The following is a 22,165-nucleotide window of genomic DNA, read 5'->3' on the forward strand; positions in this document are numbered from 1 at the left end:
TACCGATCGGCCATAGATAGTTTTTTTGTTTTGTTATAGCAGCTGGTATAGCAGTATTATAGGTCAGTTTCCATTTTACATACATTTCATCCATCAAATTGAGTCCTGGTTAAAAAGTATCCACATTTTCTTTTTTTCTACCTCATTATTTACTTGCTCATTATGTAAACAAAACCATGTGCGTTCTAGGTAGCGCAACATGATTTAGTGAGATAATGAAGCACAAGGCTCAGACTGTTGCCACTTGCCTGTGTTGTTGAGTCGAGTTAAATAAATGGAGACACCCTCCGAAGATATATATCCGTTTCAGTCTTTGTTTTTGTTTTCTATGTTCTTAAGAGAGAGAGAAATGAGACTTTTCAGTTGCCTCTCCGCTGTTAGGGTCTCGACCGTCATCCAGTTCGACGCGGACAGCGGTGCAGAGTGCAGACCATTATGTAAACAAACGCACATGGCATGCGATGAATTGATGCATTAAATAAGCAGAGAATTAAATGAGGGGAAGTAGCGGGCGTGACGGACTGTGACGTTACTGGTTGTCCATGAAGATTTGTGTTTTTAATTAACATGTAGCCTAAAGAAATATGAATTTAAGAAGTTCAAGAAGAGAAATGGCTCACGTGTTTTGCGTCATCGATCGGTTTTTGCAATCGGCGACTATAAAGCATTATCGGAATTCTCTGATCTCATATTTATACTGAATATCGGCCGATTCCGATTGCTGGCCGATCGTGGCATCCCTAGAAGTGACTATTTCATGTTAGTAGACTGAGCTCCGTGCTCTTTTCCAGCATTGCCCTCCACACATTTCAGTTGCCCTGCCTCTCATTCATACAGTTCCACATGTTACGAGTCACGATACTCGATAATATCATATATCGCGATGGGCCGATATGCGATAATATCATATATCGTGATGGGCCGATACTCGATAATATCATATATCGCGATGGGCCAATACTCGATAATATCATGTATATCGCGATGGGCTGATAATTGATAATATCATATATCGCGATGGGCCGATACTCGATAATATCATGTATATCGCGATGGGCCGATACGCGATAATATCATATATCGCGATGGGCTGATACTCGATAATATCATATATCGCGATGGGCCGATACTCGATAATATCATATATCGCGATGGGCTGATAATTGATAATATCGTATATTGCGATATTTCGTGAATATTGCGATACAGTCTTCTACTGGTGGAGACTGAGCAGCTGCACTGGAGCAGTTGGGGGTTCAGTGCCTTGCTCAAGGCCACCTCAGCAGCAGTTATTGAGGGAGGGGAGAGTGTTAGTCGTTCACATTTCCCCAGCCGGTCCAGGGATTCGAACCGACGACCCTCCAGTCACAAATCTGCTTCTCTAAACTCTAGGCCGCTCTAACACTAAGCGACAGTAAGTGTAAGTTGGTGGGGTTTGTGTGTGTGTGTGTGGGTGTGTGTCTCTCACCTGCAGGATGACGCTGTCAGGCTGGCTGAAGTTGGGCGAGCTGGACCGGGCGTTTCCACTTCCCGGGGTCGAAGGCCACAGGCCCAGCAGCTTCCTGCCACACGTCAGGACACTGCCGAAACACAGGATGGCGCTTCATAAACAAATACACACACACGCGCACACTCTTACGCACAGTCAACACACGCATCCTGCTGATGTCTTCCAAAGGATGTGAGCTACTGTGTAGGAAATAAGCTCATAAATGCTTGGCTGTCAACTCGTCTGAATAATGGCGGGGAGAGCAAGAACCGCAAAACACAAAGAAACTGATATTCAATATACAATACAAACATTTTATTGCATTTTTGTACATTGTTGTATATGTCTGTGTTGGCAAGATAGCATTTTGTTGCTCTGTAAGAAGTTGGCAGGCAGGTTTAGTAGTCGATTTAATAATTAAATCTCTATGAAGTGGACATTTAATATCCTTTACTTGGCCAAGACAGCATCATCATTGGGCACATCTGACTTTATCTGTTCTTATCTAACTAAAATACATTATCTATTATCAATCAGCCAGGAGCGATACTGTATGCATTTCCATTGCAGAAAAAGCTAAACAAAGCTAGCTAGCAGACTTAGGGAAAACAACTCAAATTAGTGTTTGTCAACAGATATGCTTGGCAGATTTGGTAAGCAAAATGTCGGTACAATGCATTCACTTTAAATGGAATGGTTAGCCAGCTAGCTACTGCTTGGTTTCGCATTCATTTAAAAAGTAACTAAACCCCACCTAAATCTGTGGTGAAGCCTGACACCTAATGGTGAAAAGTAGGGTACTGAACTAGTCATCTGCTATTGGCTGGTCTCTGTGCCCTGTGATGTCACCTTCTATAGAGTACAACAGGTGGTGACATCACCTGGCACAAAGACCAGCCAATAGGAGAAGGCCAGTTCAGTACCCTACTTTTCACCATTAGGTGTCAGGCTTCACCACAGATTTGGGTTTGGGGTTTAATTACTCTTTAACATAAATATGTTTATTATTGGACAGCTAGCAGCTAGACATCCATTATCAGAAATGTTGCTGTCTTTCCTTTTTCCACGAAATTTGAGCGACGACCCCTAATTTTAACCATGCCAATTTTTGTAACAATACAAATTTGATCTGTGTTTGCCAAAATTGGAAAGGCACATCTAACAAGAAACTTGCGATGGTTACTTATTATGTTACATATTTTCTAGGCTGCTAAGCCTTGTATCATTGTCAAGGTTCTTGCCCAGATCTCCCTCCTGTCAAGAAATTATTGTGTTAGAAAGGGAAGGTGATGCTTGGAAAAGGGCAAAATCATAACATTATGCAGTGGATGCATTAGTTTGTTTGTGGTTATACTGAGAATAATTATGGACTAAATGGAAAGGTTGAAATCTTGCCCGAACTAGCGAAACAGTTTCCACTAATGGACCTAGGGCTTCGACTCGGAGGGTCTATGCACTAGATCGGAAAATCATCCGCCACACAAAAAACAGACAGAAGTACTTAGAAGTACTTTGACATTGTTAATCAGGGGTTAGTTTAGGGTTGCGCTTAGAAAATTGCTGGAATTATTGTAAAGCTTGAAATTTGGTCAGAGCTAGCAAAGTTGTGTCCGATAATGGACCTTGTGACATTTGCTTCATCATGTACCCTCTCGCCATGGACCCTCTCTCCCCTCCGCCTGAATAGCCCTACCTACCTATTCTATTAATGCAATGTCTGGCAGCATCCATTTTTTTGGGTGGAAAAAATATGGAAAAAGATGGTGCCATCATAAATATTTCAGGCTAGTCAGCAGTGTTATCTGTCAAAAGTTGCTTCGCAAGCAAGTTTGCTTCCAGAGAGTTCTTCGGAACTCAACAGCATGAACAGTGTTGTCAGTTTAACAAGAGTCAAAGCGTAGGCTTAACAGGATTTTTACCATAGCTCTGGTGTGTGACTCATTATATAAAAGGTAGGAGAAACACATGGTAGATTTGGCAATATCGTAGACAATGTTGATTCACCACTGAATGTGTACAGTGTTAGCTTTGCACTGGGAGCTTTCCAAACTCGTCTGATGACTCACAGGCTCAAGCTGAGGACAGTTTTAACATTATGCTACTGTTTGAAAAGCCTCTAGTGTCACTTGAAGTTACAATGAGAAAAGATTGCACTCAACAACTCCAAATTAGCATTAGCCTTTTGCTCTTCTGTTAACAACCAGTGGCTCACTGTCTGAAGGTCAAAACGGCAAATCTGGAGGGTCAATAGTGTTTTGCATGAACTTGAAGTTTTTTACCTTAAGTAAAACTTCATTAAAAAAATCTCCATCCATTATACCTTATCAAACAAATAAATCTTTACTGAACAAAATATCAGGCTAATTAAATTCAATAAATTAAATCAAACGACAAAAACAGAGATACAAATTAGTCAAAATGAGGGAACAGTACGTATCTTTGTGGACTAAAGCCAATCAAAATGAGGGAACGAGGTCTGTTTTGTGTCCTCGATGTGGTAAATCGCGGCCTTGACATGTCATTTTGATTTTCTGCGACTGCACCCGGCCTCCACGCCACTGTTTGACTCACTGTCTGAAGTTGAAGAGAGGCATGGTCACCCAGCCCAGCGCCTCAATGCTGCGCCGCTGCTTCCCCTTCTCCTCCGCTCCCCCTGGGGGCGGCAGAGCGCTGGCATACAGCGTCACCGTCAACTGGGACTCCCGGGGCAACTGGTTGATCTGGACTGGAAAACAAATCCTGGAGAGAGAGAGAGAGAGGAGGGGGGACGGATAGAGAAAATGGACAGGTGAGGAGGAGTTGGATAGGGATGGAGCACGGGAAGGCAGACGGGTAGAATGAAAGAAGAGAGGTAATATTGTAACAATAGTCTTTACTGCTACAACACTTTTCAAAATACTTTTACAACATGCTTTACAAAGGAGTAAAAGAAAAAAGCAAAACAGACAGAATTGACAGCAAACGCAATGAAATAAAGGTAAGAAATAGAAAAGCAAGACAAGAACATCTAAGAGTAAATTTATAAAACTATAAATCCAAAATAAAAATCATCACCTAAGCCTATAAAAGTGAGTTTTAAGAAATTATTTAAAAGATGAAGATATAGCAGAAGGAACTCTTCAGGCAGGTTGTTCCAAAGTCTAGCAGCCCTGATGGCAAAGAACTGATCTCTTCTTGATTTAATTCAGACTTTGGAACAGCCAATAAGAAACTTCTGTTTTTAATCTAGACCTTGGAACAGCCAAGAACCTTCTGTTATTCTTGCCAGAAGGGCCGGCATCTCCATGTGCTGATGTGGCTAAGTAAGTGCAGACACCTATTATTGCTAAGAGACTGTTGGATTTTTATTAGGTCCTTGTTGAACTGCCATGTCTGAAATGGCTGTGGTAGAAACCTTTATAGAGCAGCTGATGCTCCTGCTGATGCTATATTTCACATTTCTCTACAAGTCAAATTCCTTGTAGAAGTGTTTGGCTAGCTGGTAGAAGATTCATTTCAACTTCCCTGGTTTCCACATAAGGTAAGTCATGTCACTTTACAACATCAGATTGTTTGATTTAGGTTTTGCATATTGTTTGTTGGACTTCTGTGCTGTAAGTGGACTTAATCATTTGTTGAGGATGTAATGTTAGCAGAGCAGGCTTTGCTAAGTGTATCTTGGCAGTAATGTTAGTTATTATGAGCTATTATTCTTTTTTTCATCCTTATATTTTCATTTGCCAAAAATGTGTTAGATGTGTTTGACCCATTGAATTGAATATCTGTCTTCAACAACCCCTGGCCATTTTTGAGGAATCCAAAATACTCCCGCACTACTGATTTAAGACACTTTTTGGTGGATGAAAAGCTGGGATGTTGTCTCCTCCCTGTTAGCTGATGTAGCGTCCACACAAACATGTAAACAGTGATTCACTCTTGTGGAATCACTGTTTCAAGAGCAGAGAGTCGCAGACGGAGACACCATAGCCTCTAAAATGCTTACGCCATTTTAAAGCATGGTTAATAGTGACATCATTGAATCGCTACATCTCTAGTGGAAGATGGACAGAGGGAAGAAAGGGAGGATGGACAGAAGGAAAGCAGGTTAGAGACAGCAAGGTATAAGGAGGGAGAGGTTTGAGAGCAATGGTTAGGAGAAGTAGAAGTTAGTCTCACTCTCAGTCCTCTCACAACACAGAGAATGTATCTTACTGTATCTTACTGATCTATCTTACTGCTCACTACTATCCCAAAACTCAATGCTGCACGTCCTGCTTTTATGGATGAACAATATCACTAAGGAAAATCAAGATTGGAAATAAAATTTTAAATCCTTTCTGCTACCGCTACATGCTAGCAACGAGTAAAAGTTTCTGTTGAACTCCCCCCTAGTTAAAAGTGTCTGCTCTGTGGTTATTTGTCCAGAGCATTTGCATTTCAAAAGGAAGCTTGCCCCTCCTGTTAAGCTTATTTGATCACAGATTACCAACAGAATCGCTGTCAACATGCTGATTCTGAAAAACAAAAATGGTGTATGTAGCCTGATGAACAAAGTCAAATAACTCTTCCATATACATATTAAACTGAAGATAGACTGTCCCACACATAGGACCTATGGGCTATTTGTTTTCAACAGCATCACCAGATGAGGGAGAGACCACAACAAAACATCTCTTCCTTCCTAGCACTTCAGAGCATGCAATGAGACAGTGGCATCAGGCTAACTAAATATAGCCTCTAAGCAAACATAATTGTTGATGGTCTGTGGTCTTATTATCCTGCTCACTGACACTGACTAATATGTCCAACACTTTGGTTTTACTGTCACTATCTCCTGCGAATGAAGCCAGGAGTAAAAACTGTGCGTGGCCTAAGCAGTGATAGAGAGATGATATTCAATTCATATGACAGTTACTTTGAGGACATGGATGCAATGCTAACAGCTGAGAGCAGCACTGTGCACAGGTGGAAAGAAGAAAGAAAGAATAAGGAAAGAGGATGGATGATCGCTCTGTGTGCGTGGGATCATCAATTTTAGGTGAAAAACGCTCCCGGCTGTAAACATGCGATGGTCGAGCACGGGTCAAGGCTTTTCTGTTTTCCCCCTCGACCCCGACCAATGAGTGTAATTCATTTACATCAACAGAAACAATTAATTCAGCTATCTGCTCAAATGTCAAGGATCACCGACTAAAAATATTAGAAAAGAATATTACAACAATAGCTGACCAAATATAACCCCTGGGACAAAGCGTCAAGTACAGGACATTGGGGGCGGGAGGAAATTGTCAGCGGCAACATGACAAATAGCTTACATGCACAAGGTTTTGTGCACATGCACACACACACACACACACACACACTGGTTAGGCTCTGGGTATGAGTGGTTATGCACAACGTACTACCACACCATTACAACAGAGATTAGTCATTGCAAGATATTGTATAGACAATGATGAATAGATAATGTGGCCCTTTCTATCGCAATGTACTTGTGCAAAGTCTCTGTTTTTCTCAATCTATACAGAAACTTGCAATAACAAAAAACAGCCAATCCCGCAAGAAAAATAGGCTTGGGGAACAGACAAACACCGTCATGTTGTTAATCGTTGTTCATCTCAATAGCTAACATTATCAAAACGCCATTGTTATCTCTTATCAGGTATGATACAATATATAAATGATAAAGTGTTTTCATTACAAATGTTCACTTAACATTATTTATAGCATTTACTAATCCCAATTAAACTTTTAAAAGACTGTTGAAAGAAATATGTGTTAATTTGATAGTTAACAAAAAAACAATTAACTAATGTTAAATAATAATACATTTACATAAACTCTTTCATGTTTTTTACACTGCCAGTCAAAAGTTTGGACAGACATGACTGAATGTTCTATGTTTTTCATTCTCTTAAAGCCATTTTGATCTAAAGGCTTCTTAAATGCTTGAAATTTGTTTCTTAGACAAATATAAATAGTGAAGTTGATCCTATGTATGAATTTCTTTCCAAAGCCTTTGTCTTTCCATCAAGGCAAAGGGCGGCTACTTTAAATAATCTAAAATATAAGATAGTTTTGATTTGTTTAACACTTTTTTTTGGTCACTGCATAATTCCATTTGTGTTAATTCATAGTTTTGATGTCTTTACTATTATTCTACTATGTGGAAAATAGTAAAAATAAAGAAAAATATGGTGTGTACAAACTTTTGACGGGCAGTGTATATTCTATTTTTCTTTGCTGTGTCCTATTACTATTTGCTACAGCAACGACCTGAGTTTCATCTCATTATTATTATATTTCCAAAGAAAGGGAATCACCGGGGAACGCAACATTGGTGTCTAATAAAACACACTGACCACCGATCATGCTCTGATGTCATCCCAGTAAGATCAGTTCAGCCCAGTAAGAGCAGTCGGGGTGCGTACCTTTGATCCCAGACGACCAGGTGGAAGAGGTATTTGCTGACCGACTGCTTGCTGGTGTGCTGGGGGGCGCAGAGCTCTGCCCCTCCGTGAGTCAGAGAGCAGGACAGGAAGAAGCCCTCGTAGCTGCCGGTAAGAGGAAGCACAGATCCATCAGTCGCATTCTTGGAGCAAAATGTTAAAAATGTCCGAGAAATCAAAGTTACGTCAAATGATGCTGAATATTTCATCACAGCAGCTTTGATTGAGGTAAGATCTATTTTGTAAATAATTCATACATTTTTTTTTTTTTTTTCCCCACACACATCCCAACTATTTAGTTATTCATCAGAATGAAACCGGTAAATGCACTTTGACTTAATCCACTGGGAAAAAGTGTTTTAACATACAAATTCGCTTATTTTTCTGAAATATGAGCTAATTTTACTATGTTAATAACAAAATAAATAAAAGTCATAATACAAAAAGTGTTTCTATTTGCGCCCATATTGAGCATATAAAATTTCATACCGACAGGATGAAAGAATTTTTTCCTCCCTATTCACCTATGATACATTGCATGCATTTGCAATAGTGTGGTATTTTTAGAAATCCACTGAATAAGAAAAAGCACATACAACCGTGCATGTGTGTGTTCAGTTAGCATGGCATGCTGTTGTGCTTGCATATCAGAGTGTATGTGTTTGATATGGATAAAAAAAAAAACGTGATGGTATGTGGGTCAGCAGTTTCTCCTCATCTGCTAGCTCTCCCTCCCATCCACCTTTTCCCTTCTTTCTAAGCCACATTCAATCCCTCTCATTTCCCCCTCTCCTTCACTCCCTGCCCTTCTCTCAAAGCACTTTTTTCATCTCCCTCCTCCGATCTTCCAGTCTCTCTACGTCTCAACCTCCTGGCCCATTTTTTATCCTCCCTGCGTTATTAAAGCGAGAGCGGGAGCAGGGAGGGAACGAAAAGTCCCCTTTTCCCAGGAGAGAAGGTATTAAAAAAAGGGATGGAATGAAAAAAAGTCTTCTGAAAGGAACGGAGCAGACAGGGTCTAGAGGCAGCTAGTGACAGCTCGCAGAGTTGGATTCCCTCTGGGGGAAAAAGGGTCGAGTCGAAGGAAAAGTATTCACAAACTGGGCGCGTTTTGTTTTATAGCGCTTCCGGGGCCCTTTCAGCAAAGTGTTCAGGCTACTAGCAATTTGTGACTGTGGCCGGCCAAGCGCTGAATAAAACATCACATCCATTAGTTGAATCAGTGTTTACAGCTACTGAGAATGAGTGTTTGAAACCAATGTTACAGACACATCGCAGGACATATTAGCTTTGGGAAATCATCTCTCTCTCTCACACACACACACACACAGACACACACACAGATGGCGTGCCACACTGGTAGCCAGGTGCCTAGCGAGCAGCCAGCCCCGGGTCCCGCCTCCTCCGGGAGGTCAAAGGTCAAGCCCAGTTCCCAGGCAGGGAGCCTTTTGTCAGAAGCCAATCACGTTCTGGCAGAGGGGGGGTGGAGGGGGTTGATCGAGGAGTGTGTGTGTATGTGCGTGTGTGAGGGGTGGAAGCATTCATGCTGCAGTTGGGGGGGGGGGGGGGGGGTCCTGTGTCTTCCATTCAGACACAGGCTTCATTGAACTCCATTTGTTTTAAGATCAACATTTATGGTGCACTGATAGTATCTGTTATATCCATCCAGCTCCCAAGTACTTGTAGCCAGATCGGCAAATTAGGCCGTATTGATATCCATACATGAATGACATAATGATATGCTGCTATTTGTCAACTTCATAGGCACAGCAGCTATTGTTTAGAGGTGGAGTGCTAAATGCATTCTGGTTTATTAGGCCTAACCTACTGCACTGTTGTTTTTCTGTTAACCTATTCTTACTAAAATGTTTTAATCTGCTAATCTTATTATCTGATATTTCTGAAAAATTTAATTTCCTACTTGGACATTTCTAAATTGCACATGAATGCCATGCAAAGTCGGACGATGAAGTCAGAAAGTCTGAGAAAATTTTGCCACCTGAGTTTCTGAGTTAGGGCACAATAATAACCTCCAACTTTCCCAATATAGCGGAACAATGCAGTTTTGCGTCAGTCAACAGTGAGAAAACACTTGTATACACATGCACCTTTATTACACATTTGTATATAGCCAGACTAACTATCATAACTAACATTTGTTTCAGTGAAAATCGTTAAATTAGCTTGTTAACCTCTGATTTTAACATTGCGATATTTCTTGTCACAAACGTCTGTAACATCTCTAAACAATACTGCATGTGAAGTCAACTTTGGCCAACATGGGATCAAGCAGGTGTAACAGAAAGAAAGGCGAGAAAGGTGAGAGGAGGAAGAGGAAGAAGAGAACATGGAGAGGAAGAAGAGGAGGGGAGGAAGGAGAGAAATATATATTGCATAAGGAGGCAAGGAAAATGGCTATAAATGGATAGGGGGATAAAAAAAGAGCAGCGGAAACAGGAAGCAGGACGAGAAAAATAGGGAGATCGAGGAGGAGGAAATGGGGATGATGGGAGGAGAAGGGGATGATGGGAAGGAGAAGGGGAGGTGTAGCCGGTTCTCAGGGTTCTCCACCCGCAGATGTAATCCTCGGGGATTAGAGCCAGGATTTCCAGCCGCAACAGCTGGCACTGGACCTGCCCCAGTGTGTGTGTGTGTGTGTGTGTGTGTGTGTGTGTGTGTGTGTGTGAGACCTCAAAAATATTCAGGACATATTTGGGAACGTTGGCATAGATAAAGATTAAGTACATATTGAGCCATACTGTATATATGTGTGTAAGTGTGTAAAATAGTGTATGCATGTCTTGACTCCATACACTGCAAAAAATCTTGAATCTCAAGAAGTCATTTAATCTATTATTGATGTTTACTTGAGATCATTTCTCTTGTTTCTAATGTACATCAACTTGTTTCTCTATTTATCTATCTATCTATTTCTTGAATCAAGTGTAATTTTCTTCCGCCATCCTACTGGAAAGATCCATCTCATTCCAAGATACTGACTCTAGAAAATTCCGGAAACATGTGAAACTGCATTGGAAACAAGTGGAATAATCTCACCCCACCCTGGAGTTTCTCACTTGATTTACTAAAAAAAACAAAACAAAAAAAAAAAAATTCAGATTTTAAGGATGAATATGAGACTGAATGACTTGTTAAGAGGGCCATTTTTTGCAGTGTACGTTTAAAATATGTGCGAATGTGTGTGTGTGTGTGTGTGTGTGTGTGTGTGTGTGTGTGTGTGTGTGTGTGCATACAGCCTGCAGTCATGTGTGTGAAGCTGTGGATGTGACTGTGGATGGCGGACGTTTTCTTGTTCATTTCTGCCGGCAGCAGCTTTAAGGGCTTCCCATAGACAACCAGTGTAGTATTGATCAATTATACAATAAATATGCAATCAATCACACTGCATCATATCCATCATATGGGAGGACCACAGTGACTGGACCCGATCCCATTCTTAATAAAAGGGCAGCATTTACCAGATATATCGATCCAACCCTAGTGTGTATGTGTGCGTTTGTTTCGTGGTACCTGGCAGCCCAGGTGATGGGGATGCGGTGCGCGGCGTACACGCTGAACGACAGCACGTTGGTGACGAGGCCGGCCTCCTGAATGGGCGCCGTGCAGCGGTGGTTCTGCGGCGTGGTGTGGAAGTTGGCGTTGAACGTGCTACAGTACAGCTCCACCAGATCCAAGATGGCCGCCGTCAACTTCTCCACCACTTTCTCTGTAAAATACGTTAGATCACATTGACTGTTTTAGTCAACTTTGTGGATGCATTCATCAGGTTTTTACCCCAATTCTGGTGTATGGTCGCTGGTGGGAAATCTTCTCCACACAGACAGTGAGGAATCTCATCCTCTGACACTCTTATTTCTAATTATTCTCTTTCTTATTTTCTTTCTCTGCCTGTTGTGCCATTGAATCAATAACCTTGCTCTGGGCGAACCGTGCGCAATTAGAGGTGACATTGATGTGTTTTGGTTTAGCAAATCGATTGGAGAGATCCATTTCAATAATCTCCTCCTCCATTTTTGCACCTTACAATTGCCACTCTTCAAAATACATGCAGGAAAAACCACTGTTGCAAGTATTGACTCTTGCCGCACACCAAGTCTCTAGAAAAAGTTCCTTTATTTTACATGAGATAAGAAGTTTAGGAGGGAACCACGCGCTTTGCTCCTAAACTTTTTCTCAAGTCTCAAGTCTTGAGGCACAACTCTCAAGTCAAGTCCCAAGTCTAAATGTAGATTAGCAAGTCAAGTCCATGTCATTAATGTCAAGTCTCAGGTCTAAATGTAGAACAGCAAGTCAAGTCAGAACAAATCAAGAGTCCAGTATCAATTTAATATCTTAAAGAAAACTAAATATCTAGGACTTTTCAATGCAATATGGTTTTAATAGGATAAAAACTTGGTAAGAGCATCATAAGTTTGATTTCTATAACCAGTTTCAACTTCAATAAATTAAATCATTCCATACAAATTCAGAAAACAGAATTTAAATTCATCAGTCAAGATCTAAAGTCAAGACTTTAGAAACCTTTTCAAGTCATCAAAGTACAAGTCAAGGTCGAGTCCCAAGTCACCAGAACCCAAGTCAAGTCAAGTCTCAAGTCTTCTCTTCATGCATTCAAATTGTGACTCAAGTCCAAGTCATGTGACTCGAGTCCCCACCTCTGGGTTCTTCATCTGAATGCTTCTGTTACATTTTGTGATGAACCAAACACTATGAATAGTTCATGTTACTGACGCCAGCATCAGCTACTTGTTCACACATTGACCCCATGACCAGTCCTGCCTCAGCCAGCGGAATGTAAACCTAACAGTCCACCCTACACACTACAGCTGACTCAGTTAATACACACCCTCGACACACTTCCTCATGTTTAGACTTGTGTGTTTATGACTTGACTGCTGTGTGTGAGAGAGATACACTGCTGAAAGGCACTTGTCAACTTGACTTTGATTTAACATGCATAAAGTGTGTGTACAGAGTATCTAGTTTGTATGCTGTTGCTTGTAAAGGGAAAAATAACACAAGTCAACCATGAATATTAAACAAGCTGTTGTTCTGAATAAGCTGTTTTGATCTGTTAACCTAATCTGAATAAGATGTTTTTTTCTGTTAACCTATTCTGAATAAGCTGTAGCTTAATTTAAATATAGGCCTTTCTTCAGACCGACTACTTGACTAATCGTTCGGACTAGTCGACCTTGACCTTTTGCACTAGTATTGACATACCTCTAAATATTTCTGATCTTTTTGATTTTTCTTTTTGATCTCTATCTCTACTCCTCTACTTTTCTCTCCTGTATCCATTCTTATACTAATGAAAAGCTGGGAAAAAAAGCCCAATGAGGCTTTGTCTCTAAGGCTCAATTGGAGCGGTGAATTAGAGTTGAACATTTGGCCGGGATAGCAACAAGCTGAAGAAATCTTGTAGTGCGGTTCTACCTTTTATAAAATTTGAGTTGTGTGGAGTCAGTACATACCTCTGTTTTCTCTGACAGCAAGTACTGATGCATCCTGGGAGGAAAAACAGAGAAGTAACCATGAAAGAAGGTAAAGGTAGGGATGGGAGGATATATCGAAATTCAATATATCGTAGTACAAAATGTGACAACACGAATCGTGGGGCAGAAAAATGAATTGCGATATTAGCTCCATGTTATTCTGCTGTAGTAATCACAAATGAGGCGCTTGATCATCACAATTTCACAAGCTTGCCATTCACATTAGATTATTTGCACTTTGTAATGACATTTTTAAATTGTTGTTTACATTCTAGCAAGCCAATACCATTGCTAAAAAGATTTGTATCTCAGAAATAAACATAATTCTGCACAGTCAGACTTTGCTGTCAAACTTTTATTTATTACATTGTATCGTGTTGTATTGAATCATGAACCCCATATCGCATATTGAATCTTATCGTGAGATAAGCATTTCGTCCCATTCCTACACAACAGTCAACTGATCCTCACCCACAGAGCAAAGAAAGACTTTAGGATTGACAAAAACATGTCAAAACACCAAATGTCAAAAATGCATAGCTGTCCTTGGGAAAATTAAGAAACGTTTCTGGTATTTTCAGGACATTGATGGCTTCTTCACCTTTTGGACCTTGGGCTGTAGGCGGCAGGGGCATGCTGGGAGCTGGTTGAGGGCAGCGGTCACGTCAGGTGTCTCCACGGCCGCTAACGAGCTGCACAGCGCCTTCACCGATTGCACGAGGCGTTCCACATGCAACGGCATTTCCGCCTTTTGAGAGGAGCATGAGAGAAGCAGAAGGTGGAAAATGGCTTCATTTAGAGCCGCAATGTGGATCTCCTGAAAATGTATGTTGAATGGAATATAAAATTAAATGTGCGTTTGTGTGTGTGTGTGTGTGTGTTACCTCTGACAGCAGGAAGGACTCAGCTTCATTGTGAAAGGTGTCTAGGAGTAGTGTCAGTGCTTCCCTGTTCAAACACACATTCAGAATGATGAAAAGGTTAAAGAACAAAAATAAAAGTTCAAAAAGAAGGTGGGCTGTAGATAACACAAACGATAATAAAAATCAGAAATGTGACTCATGACTTTTTGACCAACATTTTGTCACCCTCAACCAAAACAGAAAGAGGAAAGCATGAGTCTATTCAGTGTAGTGAGAATGAAGGACATGCAATCAAGCTTTGGTCATAATCAGTTTCTGTAAAAACACTGACTACGTTTACATGGACAGCAATAATCCAATATGAACCCAATTAAGACAATAGTCTGAATAAGAAATTGCCATGTAAACAACATTTTCCAGTTACCTTAACCTGAATAAGGTCATAGTCCAAGTAAGCAGAATCACATTAAGACATGTGGAGTATTCTGATTTTAGTCACATTATTGAAGGGCATTTTAGACATGTATACTAATATTATTAGTATTAGTATTAGTTGTATATTAATACAACCATGACTCTCTATCGGAGGATTTATGGCTTTTTGCCACACTGCCTTCCAGCGGTCGTAAACTTGCTTCCTGAGGGAAAAGATGACTGAGTGACAGCAGAAAAAAGAAGTCCCAACATTTTTGGGGTGAGGCTGAAACTGTCACCATGCTCAGGACTTTGAAGGAAATGGATATCATGAAGTTTTCAATAAAGGCTGAAACTGTCCTTCTCCTTTGTCCTGTTAATCGGACTTTGCTCCGCAGCATGTAAACGGGAATAGGAATGTAATAGTTCTATAAGCAACCCATATAAACAGCTTAATCGGAGTATTGTCTTATTTAGAATAAGGCCAATAGTCAGATTATTGCTGTCCATGTAAACGTAGTCAATGAGAGACTTGATGAGGGTTTCCTTTGAAAGTCACATCTCAAATGAGGCACTGGCTCTGCCCCTCTTTCACCTGGTGACGGTCTGTTTGATTGGGCGCTCCTGCAGCAGGATGCTGTGGTTCATAGTGGAGGCAGTCTCATCGTCTTCCTCCTGTCAATCAGAGGGAAATTGAAAATCAATCAATCAAAAGGAAACATCTTGGCATCCATCCTGTCTTTTCCCCATCAACGGATATCAAAGTGAGGGATTGTTTTATGCTTAACGGTTATGACCCAGTATGAGTGTGTGCGTATGTATGTGTGTGAGTGAGACAGAGAAAAAGAGAGAGAGACCCCATGGGATGCCCACTTGACCTTACATATTGTACATATTTCTCATTCATGTCATTCTTTGCCTCAGGATGTTCTACTGCTGTTATTTTTCTCATTCATGCATTTCCACATTTCATATCCTAGTGTTGTAATTGTAGGTTCTGTTATGTTTAATATCCCCATTTACTTACTTATTGAACAAGCCTTCTCAGACAAATGACCAAACATCAGACACATTGTGTATGTTTATTCCCGCTTCCTGTTTGTGAGGCAGTAAGAATGAGTTGTGTGTGTGTGTGTGTGTGTGTGTGTGTGTGTGTGAGTGTGAGTGTGTGTGTGTTCGCACCGTGCGAGCCAGCTCTGTGTTGACGGACGACCTCTTGGTGAGGAAGAGACGGATGTCCCAGTCAAACTTGAGACACTGCTGGATGTACTCCAGGCCTGCTAATGTCTGAGAGCTGAGAGAGAGAGAGAGAGAGAGAGAGAGAGAGAGAGAGAGAGAGAGAGAGAGAGAGAGAGAGAGAGAGAGAGAGAGAGAGAGAGAGAGAGAGAGAGAGAGAGAGAGAGAGAGAGAGAGAGAGAGAGCGAGAGAGACAGAGAGAGAGAGAGAGAGACTGTTTAACATAGTCTTCAAAATAGGGTTCATCCCAGAGATATGGAACGAAGGTGTGATTGCATCTATATTTAAAAATTGTGATAAATTAAATCCCGACAATTAGCGAAGTATCACTATAACCAGCAACCTTGGAAGATTGTTCTGCAGCATTATCAATACAAGAATAGTAAACTTCCAAACAGCCAAAGTGGATTGCTCCCCAAACATTGAACCTCCACATTTACACTCTTCATACACTGAGAAAGCACAGAAAGCATGTTCACCAAACCAATTAAGGGAAAATCTTTGGCTGTTTTGTAGACATTAAGAAAGCCTTTGACTCAATCTGGCTCAAAGGTCTTTTTTCCTGAAAATGGTTGAAAGTGGCATCGGAGGTCGAGTTTACAAAATAATCAAAAACATGTATGAGGGAAATAAATGCAATGTAAAAATTGACAACAAAAGGACAGAGGGATCCGTCAAGGATGTAACTTGAGCCCAACACTTTTCAACATGTGTATAAATGAACTGGCAACACTGTTAGAGAATTCCACCTGCCAAGGACTCAGCCTGGAAGGGAAAGAAATTAAATGTATATTTTATGCTGATGAGTTACTTCTCCTCTCCCCCACAGAGGAAGGCTTAAGAGAAAGTTTGTCCATTCTTGAAAATGACTGCAAAAATTGGGCCCTATCACTTAACATGGAAAAAACAAAAGCAGTCATTTTCCAAAAGAACAGCAGATCGCAGAAAAATTAATTAATAAACTTCTCTCTTGGGGTAAAAAACTCTCGACCGCACCACCAGATACAACTACCCAGGCCTTACCATCAGCTCATCTGGCCAGTTTGACACTGCTATTAACATTACATTACATTACAAATTAACATTGTACAGTAAATTATAATTCATGGGACAAAACACCCACTGAGATGGCACACTTAGAATTCTGTAAAAATGTTCTTAAGATCCACAGAAATACCCCTAACCTAGCCTGTAGAGCAGAAGTAGGTTGATATCCTCTTCTTCTTACTGTTGAAAAAAGAGCTAGTATCCTAAATGTTGGTCCCACTTAATGCTAAGTGATCCTGACTGCTACCATCACAGAGCTTTCACATACAACCATCAGCACCCAGAGAGTGACCCCCTGGAACAGTCAGCCCAAAAACATCATCTACACCTAACCGCAAAAATCACACCAGCAAAATTCAGACATCAACAAACATACATTCACTATTGGAGAAATGAAATTAAACAAATAAACAAGCTTGAGTGCTATCAAGCATTAAATAGAGACTACAAATATGCAAAGTACCTTACTGTAATTAAAGACCCCAAACAAAGAAAACAGAGAAACAAGAATCTGCTCAAACTGTCATTCAAAAGACATTGAAAGTGAAGAACACTTCCTCATATTCTATAAAAAATATGAACATTTAAGAAAGGATTTTTTCCCCAAATCTTAGTAATACACCAGATTTTAATGAACTTCAAGCATGATGCTGTTTCAGCCTGACAAGAATACAATTCTGAGGGAAACACAGAATACTTGTCATATTAAAAAAAAAAAAATCTTTCATGAAAATGGTCAAATTTAAAGATACTGAATCAGCTATTGCCAGCTTCAAACCAAACATATCAGCGTTGACCTTCAAATACCATATCAGTCAAACCCTACTATTCACTATATACATACAATAGTGGTGTTTGCTGCAGTAATCAGACAAAGCCATAGAGCCACAGGCCCCATTATACAGTACAGTGGAGCACAGCTGGCCTTAGTAATACACATGGGAGGTTACTGTGAGGTCATTGTTTATGAGAGCGAGACAGAGAGAGAGAGAGAGAGCGGGAGCGAGAGAGAGAGAGAGAGAGAGAGAGCGAGAGAGAGAGAGAGAGAGAGAGAGAGAGAGAGAGAGAGCGAACGCACTGCAGGAAGTCCAGTCCTCTTTTCACAGCTACAGGTTATCAGGCTGAAACACACTTCCTCTGACAGCCACAGGTCACACACACACACGCACACACATCTGCAGCTGCTCCAGAAATAAAAACATACAGTGGCATAAACACACAACCGCCATAATACTCACAAACCAAAATGAAACACACATTAAGCAGCAACAAATTGGACAGAGACAGAGAGGGAGACAGAGAGAGAATGTGTATGTGCGTTTGTTTGTGTGTGTGTTGTGTATGAACCCACACAGCTAGAGAGTGAGGCCAGCTCTAAGGTGCGTTACTTTTTAATTTTTTTGGGTGGATGGGGGTGGAGGAGGGGGGGGGGCTTTGTGGCTTGTCTGGTCCACTTACATGAGTAGTGTTGGTTTAGCAACGGCCACAACTGAGCTCTACACTGTTATTATGGGTGTGTGAGAGAATGTGAGGCCGCACCGCAAACCACACCAGCCTTTTCCAAACCATTCACACACACACACACACACACACACACACACACACAAACCCCCATACCCCCCCCCCCCCCCCCAACTCCCTCAGTATATGTCTGGCTGAGTGGGTTCAGCTGACTGAGGTTTAATGGTGGGACTCAGGCTGCAGAAAAGTCCTTCACATTTAAATGATGTGAAATAAACTAAATCACACTTTTACCCAGGATGCCTTTGAGCAGTGGGTGACATTTGGAAATTATTATGAAGTATCAAAAATGTAACTACGAATGTTCCAACTAGTGTTTTATGTTGCAAAATGTATAGTTTATGATTTATGGTCCATCTTAAAAGACAAATGAGACATGAAATTTAAAGCATGTTTGCTGTTTTGCAAATAGTCATAGAATATCACACAATATTAACACACTTCATGTGCTCCATTCTCACACTCCACGGGGAACTTTGCATGGGGAAAGGCCTTGATGTGTGTGTGTGTGTGTGTGTGTGTGTGGTCAGTGTGTTGTGGCATGATGGGTGACGTCCTCGGTGCTGGCACTGGTCCCTGGAGGCTAGATGAGGAGACAGGGGGCCTCTGTCTCAGCTCTAGCCCAGAAGGGGTGAGCTGTACTGGGCAGGGAGAAGCCGCACTGCCCCCCCTTGGCCTGGAGCCACTGGAGGGTGGGTGGGTGGGTGGGGGGGATTGTGTGTGTGTGTGTGTGTGTGTGTGTGTGGAGAAGCAGAGAGAATGGAGAGAGGAACTTTGGTGAAGCGTTGCCAAGCGAAAAGAGCTTGGAGTGTGTCTATGTGTGTGTGTGTGCTTGGCAGCTAATCTAGTGTCTAGATCACATCACTTGAGAAGCACCTAATGACCTACATCTCTGTTAAAACTCAATTTCACAACTCAACCACAATTCCAAAATCCCACCAATTTGGGAAAAACATTACCAAAAAGAACTATAGTAATCCTGTAACAGATTTTGGAAGGATGCGATACAAATATCTAAAACTATAGTAATAACCTAAGAACAAACGGGTCATGTTCTTTGCTGACATGTACCATTCTACCATCGGAAGAACGACAAAGAATGACAGAAGGAGCACAATAAGAAGTAAAGGAGGAGATGAGAAAAAGAGCAAATTAGCAGAACCAGAGACGGAAGGAAAGTTGGGGAGTGAAGTCCTTACTTGTTGAGGAACTCAGTCTGGCCGCAGACCTTCAGCAGGTAGTCGTCCACGTCGATGTGGTCCAGGTCGTCCTGGGCGTAACACAGCGTCTGGTAGATCAGCAGGTCAACAGTAGAGGAACCTGAAGGAGGCGGACACAAGTCAGACTGTGAGTGTGTGTGATAATGAGTTATTACACAGCTTGGTTGAATACTCAATTCTGATTGGCCAATGAAGACGTTCTGAGGTCTGTTATTTCTGAATAAAAGACCGCTGTTTCACATCTAATAAAATCACTCCGCAGAACAGAACTTGAATGGATAGAACAGTCATTCCCATTCAAATCAACATTCCTGGACGGTCGGAGCGGCAGTCATTTTTATGAGAACCGTTGGGCTAGCTTCCGTATAAACCGACTTACAGGAAGTCGTTAAGGCAAGAGGTTTTACAGCAAATACCAAAGGAGCTTCTCTGTCTCCCTGCTGCCATGGATTGCTAACATGCTAATGTTGACTAGAAGAGCTAGAGAGAGAAGTACAGTCTGTGATAAAGCTACGTTAGCCTCGACGCTAACGTTAGCTTTCAGTTGACTTTTGACAGTTTGCTAACAGACACATCTGCACAGTTCTCATGCAAGTGTGACACATTTTACGGCCTTAATGCACAGACTTGCGTTGTCACCATAGCAACTAACCCTTAAAATTCCATAGTCGGCACTTTATGCTCTACTAGCCAAATTACCATGACAAACAGTGAAAGACCGTTCAAGTTCTAGCCATTCAAGTTCTGTGGTACAGCCCATCATTTTGGGTCTTGAATCACCTTGTTGAGGCTTATTTTGCAATAATGACCATCTCACTGTACTTTATCCCTTACATAATAGAGATGGGCAATTTCATTTTTTAAATTTTTTACAAAAAGTGACATGAATTTTAAAGATGCTACGTGTAGCATTTTGCGTATATCAAAATAAAGACCACATTTCCGATAAGCCTGTTGCTTCCTGTCACGAACAGGATGCTGCTACTTGTCCCCCTCCCTGGTGTTGTGTTCAGGTAGCTAGGTATACCTAATAAAGTGGCCGGTGAGTGTATATTATATATAGTACCGCTTATACTATGCAACTATTCAGTGTTTCCCCAAAAATGTAATCAATCAAGCTGCATCATATTCATCATATCAGAGGTGGACCACACTGACTGGGCCAGATCCCGTATTTAATAAAAGGACAATATTGGCCATGTATGTCAGGATACACACACACACACACACACACACACACACACACACACACACACACACACACACACACACACACAGACCGTCTTACCATCGCAGGTGAACGTGAGGGGTTCTCTGAAGTGGTCGCTGATGACGGTGACTTTCACGCTGACCCCCAGGCCCTGCTGCAGCTCCTCGTGGCCGACCGACGGCGACCAGACGAAGCCGGTGTTCTTCGAGCTCTCGCTGCACGGGTAGGCCGACCGCAAGCTGCACACACACACTTACAGTCACAAAACTGCCACTTGAAGAGCTTAGGCTAGTTAGTGTCTTTTAAATCACTTCTTCGTATGCACTTTTTATTCTTCTATTCACTTGCTTTTAGATAAGTGCTATATAAATAAAGTTTATTAAGTTTATTATTATTATCCTGAACAACATACAATAAGTGAGCAGGTAGGGGTTCAGGGTCTTGCTCAAGGACACATGCCTGTTTGTGGGGATTGAACCTGGGACCATAAGGTTATGGGACGGATTGTAAACCACGGTATTCCCGCTACGGAAATGAATTTCGGCAGGTTCGTAAAACAAATGGGCATGTTTGTGGAGAAAACGAAGCATGGGCTTTGGCTTCAGAAAAGTTCACTTCACTGCATTTTTGTATTTGGTTCATTTAGGTTCACACTGCCCAATTACAAGTGAAACAGGGCTTGGAAACAAAAGTCACATGACTCACAAGTAGGGCTGAACGATTTTGAAAAAATATCTAATTGCAATTATTTTGACTGATATTGCAATTGCGATATGATTTGCGATATTAGAGGGAATGATAATTTTTACATCATTATTCTCATTTTCATTGAAAAACGTATTAAAACGATTACGGTGTGATTTTTGCGGGGATCTGTACCAAACAGAGATGTTTTCTTAAGTCTGTAGCATATGATGTGTCGGCCAGGACATCTCTGCAGCACGACAATATTTAATTTAAAATGGTATTTTGACACACATTTCGCCTTTAACAAATATTGCGCCTCCTGCGATTTGAAAATTGCAGTAGGCCATATTGCGATTTCGATAAAATTTCGATTAATTGTTCAGCCCTACTCACAAGAAGCTTGCTTATTGGACAGAGTTTTGGTAACCTGTCATCCTGCCAGGTTAGAGATTTTAAACAAAAGTGACTCCAGTCCCTGTAACATTAGCTGAGCATGATGGAGTTGTTTGCACTCTTTGCTTTAATTTACCATCT

At 41.2% G+C, this 22,165-nt stretch overlaps 1 protein-coding gene across 1 annotated transcript in view; it reads right to left on the bottom strand.

Annotated features, from left to right (window-relative positions):
- Positions 1-22,165, bottom strand: part of pik3c2b (phosphatidylinositol-4-phosphate 3-kinase, catalytic subunit type 2 beta) — a 48,522-nt gene that overhangs the window by 22,789 nt on the left and 3,568 nt on the right. The window contains exons 3-13 of the mRNA XM_071914814.1: positions 21,023-21,183; positions 19,714-19,834; positions 15,893-16,004; positions 15,306-15,385; positions 14,318-14,381; positions 14,035-14,181; positions 13,413-13,446; positions 11,449-11,644; positions 7,900-8,022; positions 4,061-4,228; positions 1,469-1,580 (exon numbers count right to left, since the gene is read on the bottom strand). Coding sequence (XP_071770915.1) covers positions 1,469-1,580; positions 4,061-4,228; positions 7,900-8,022; positions 11,449-11,644; positions 13,413-13,446; positions 14,035-14,181; positions 14,318-14,381; positions 15,306-15,385; positions 15,893-16,004; positions 19,714-19,834; positions 21,023-21,183 — 1,318 coding nt within the window. The remainder of the gene's footprint in view (positions 1-1,468; positions 1,581-4,060; positions 4,229-7,899; positions 8,023-11,448; positions 11,645-13,412; positions 13,447-14,034; positions 14,182-14,317; positions 14,382-15,305; positions 15,386-15,892; positions 16,005-19,713; positions 19,835-21,022; positions 21,184-22,165) is intronic.

The sequence above is a fragment of the Centroberyx gerrardi genome, chromosome 5 (genome assembly GCF_048128805.1).
Source record: "Centroberyx gerrardi isolate f3 chromosome 5, fCenGer3.hap1.cur.20231027, whole genome shotgun sequence".
Classification (NCBI taxonomy): Eukaryota; Metazoa; Chordata; class Actinopteri; order Beryciformes; family Berycidae; genus Centroberyx; species Centroberyx gerrardi.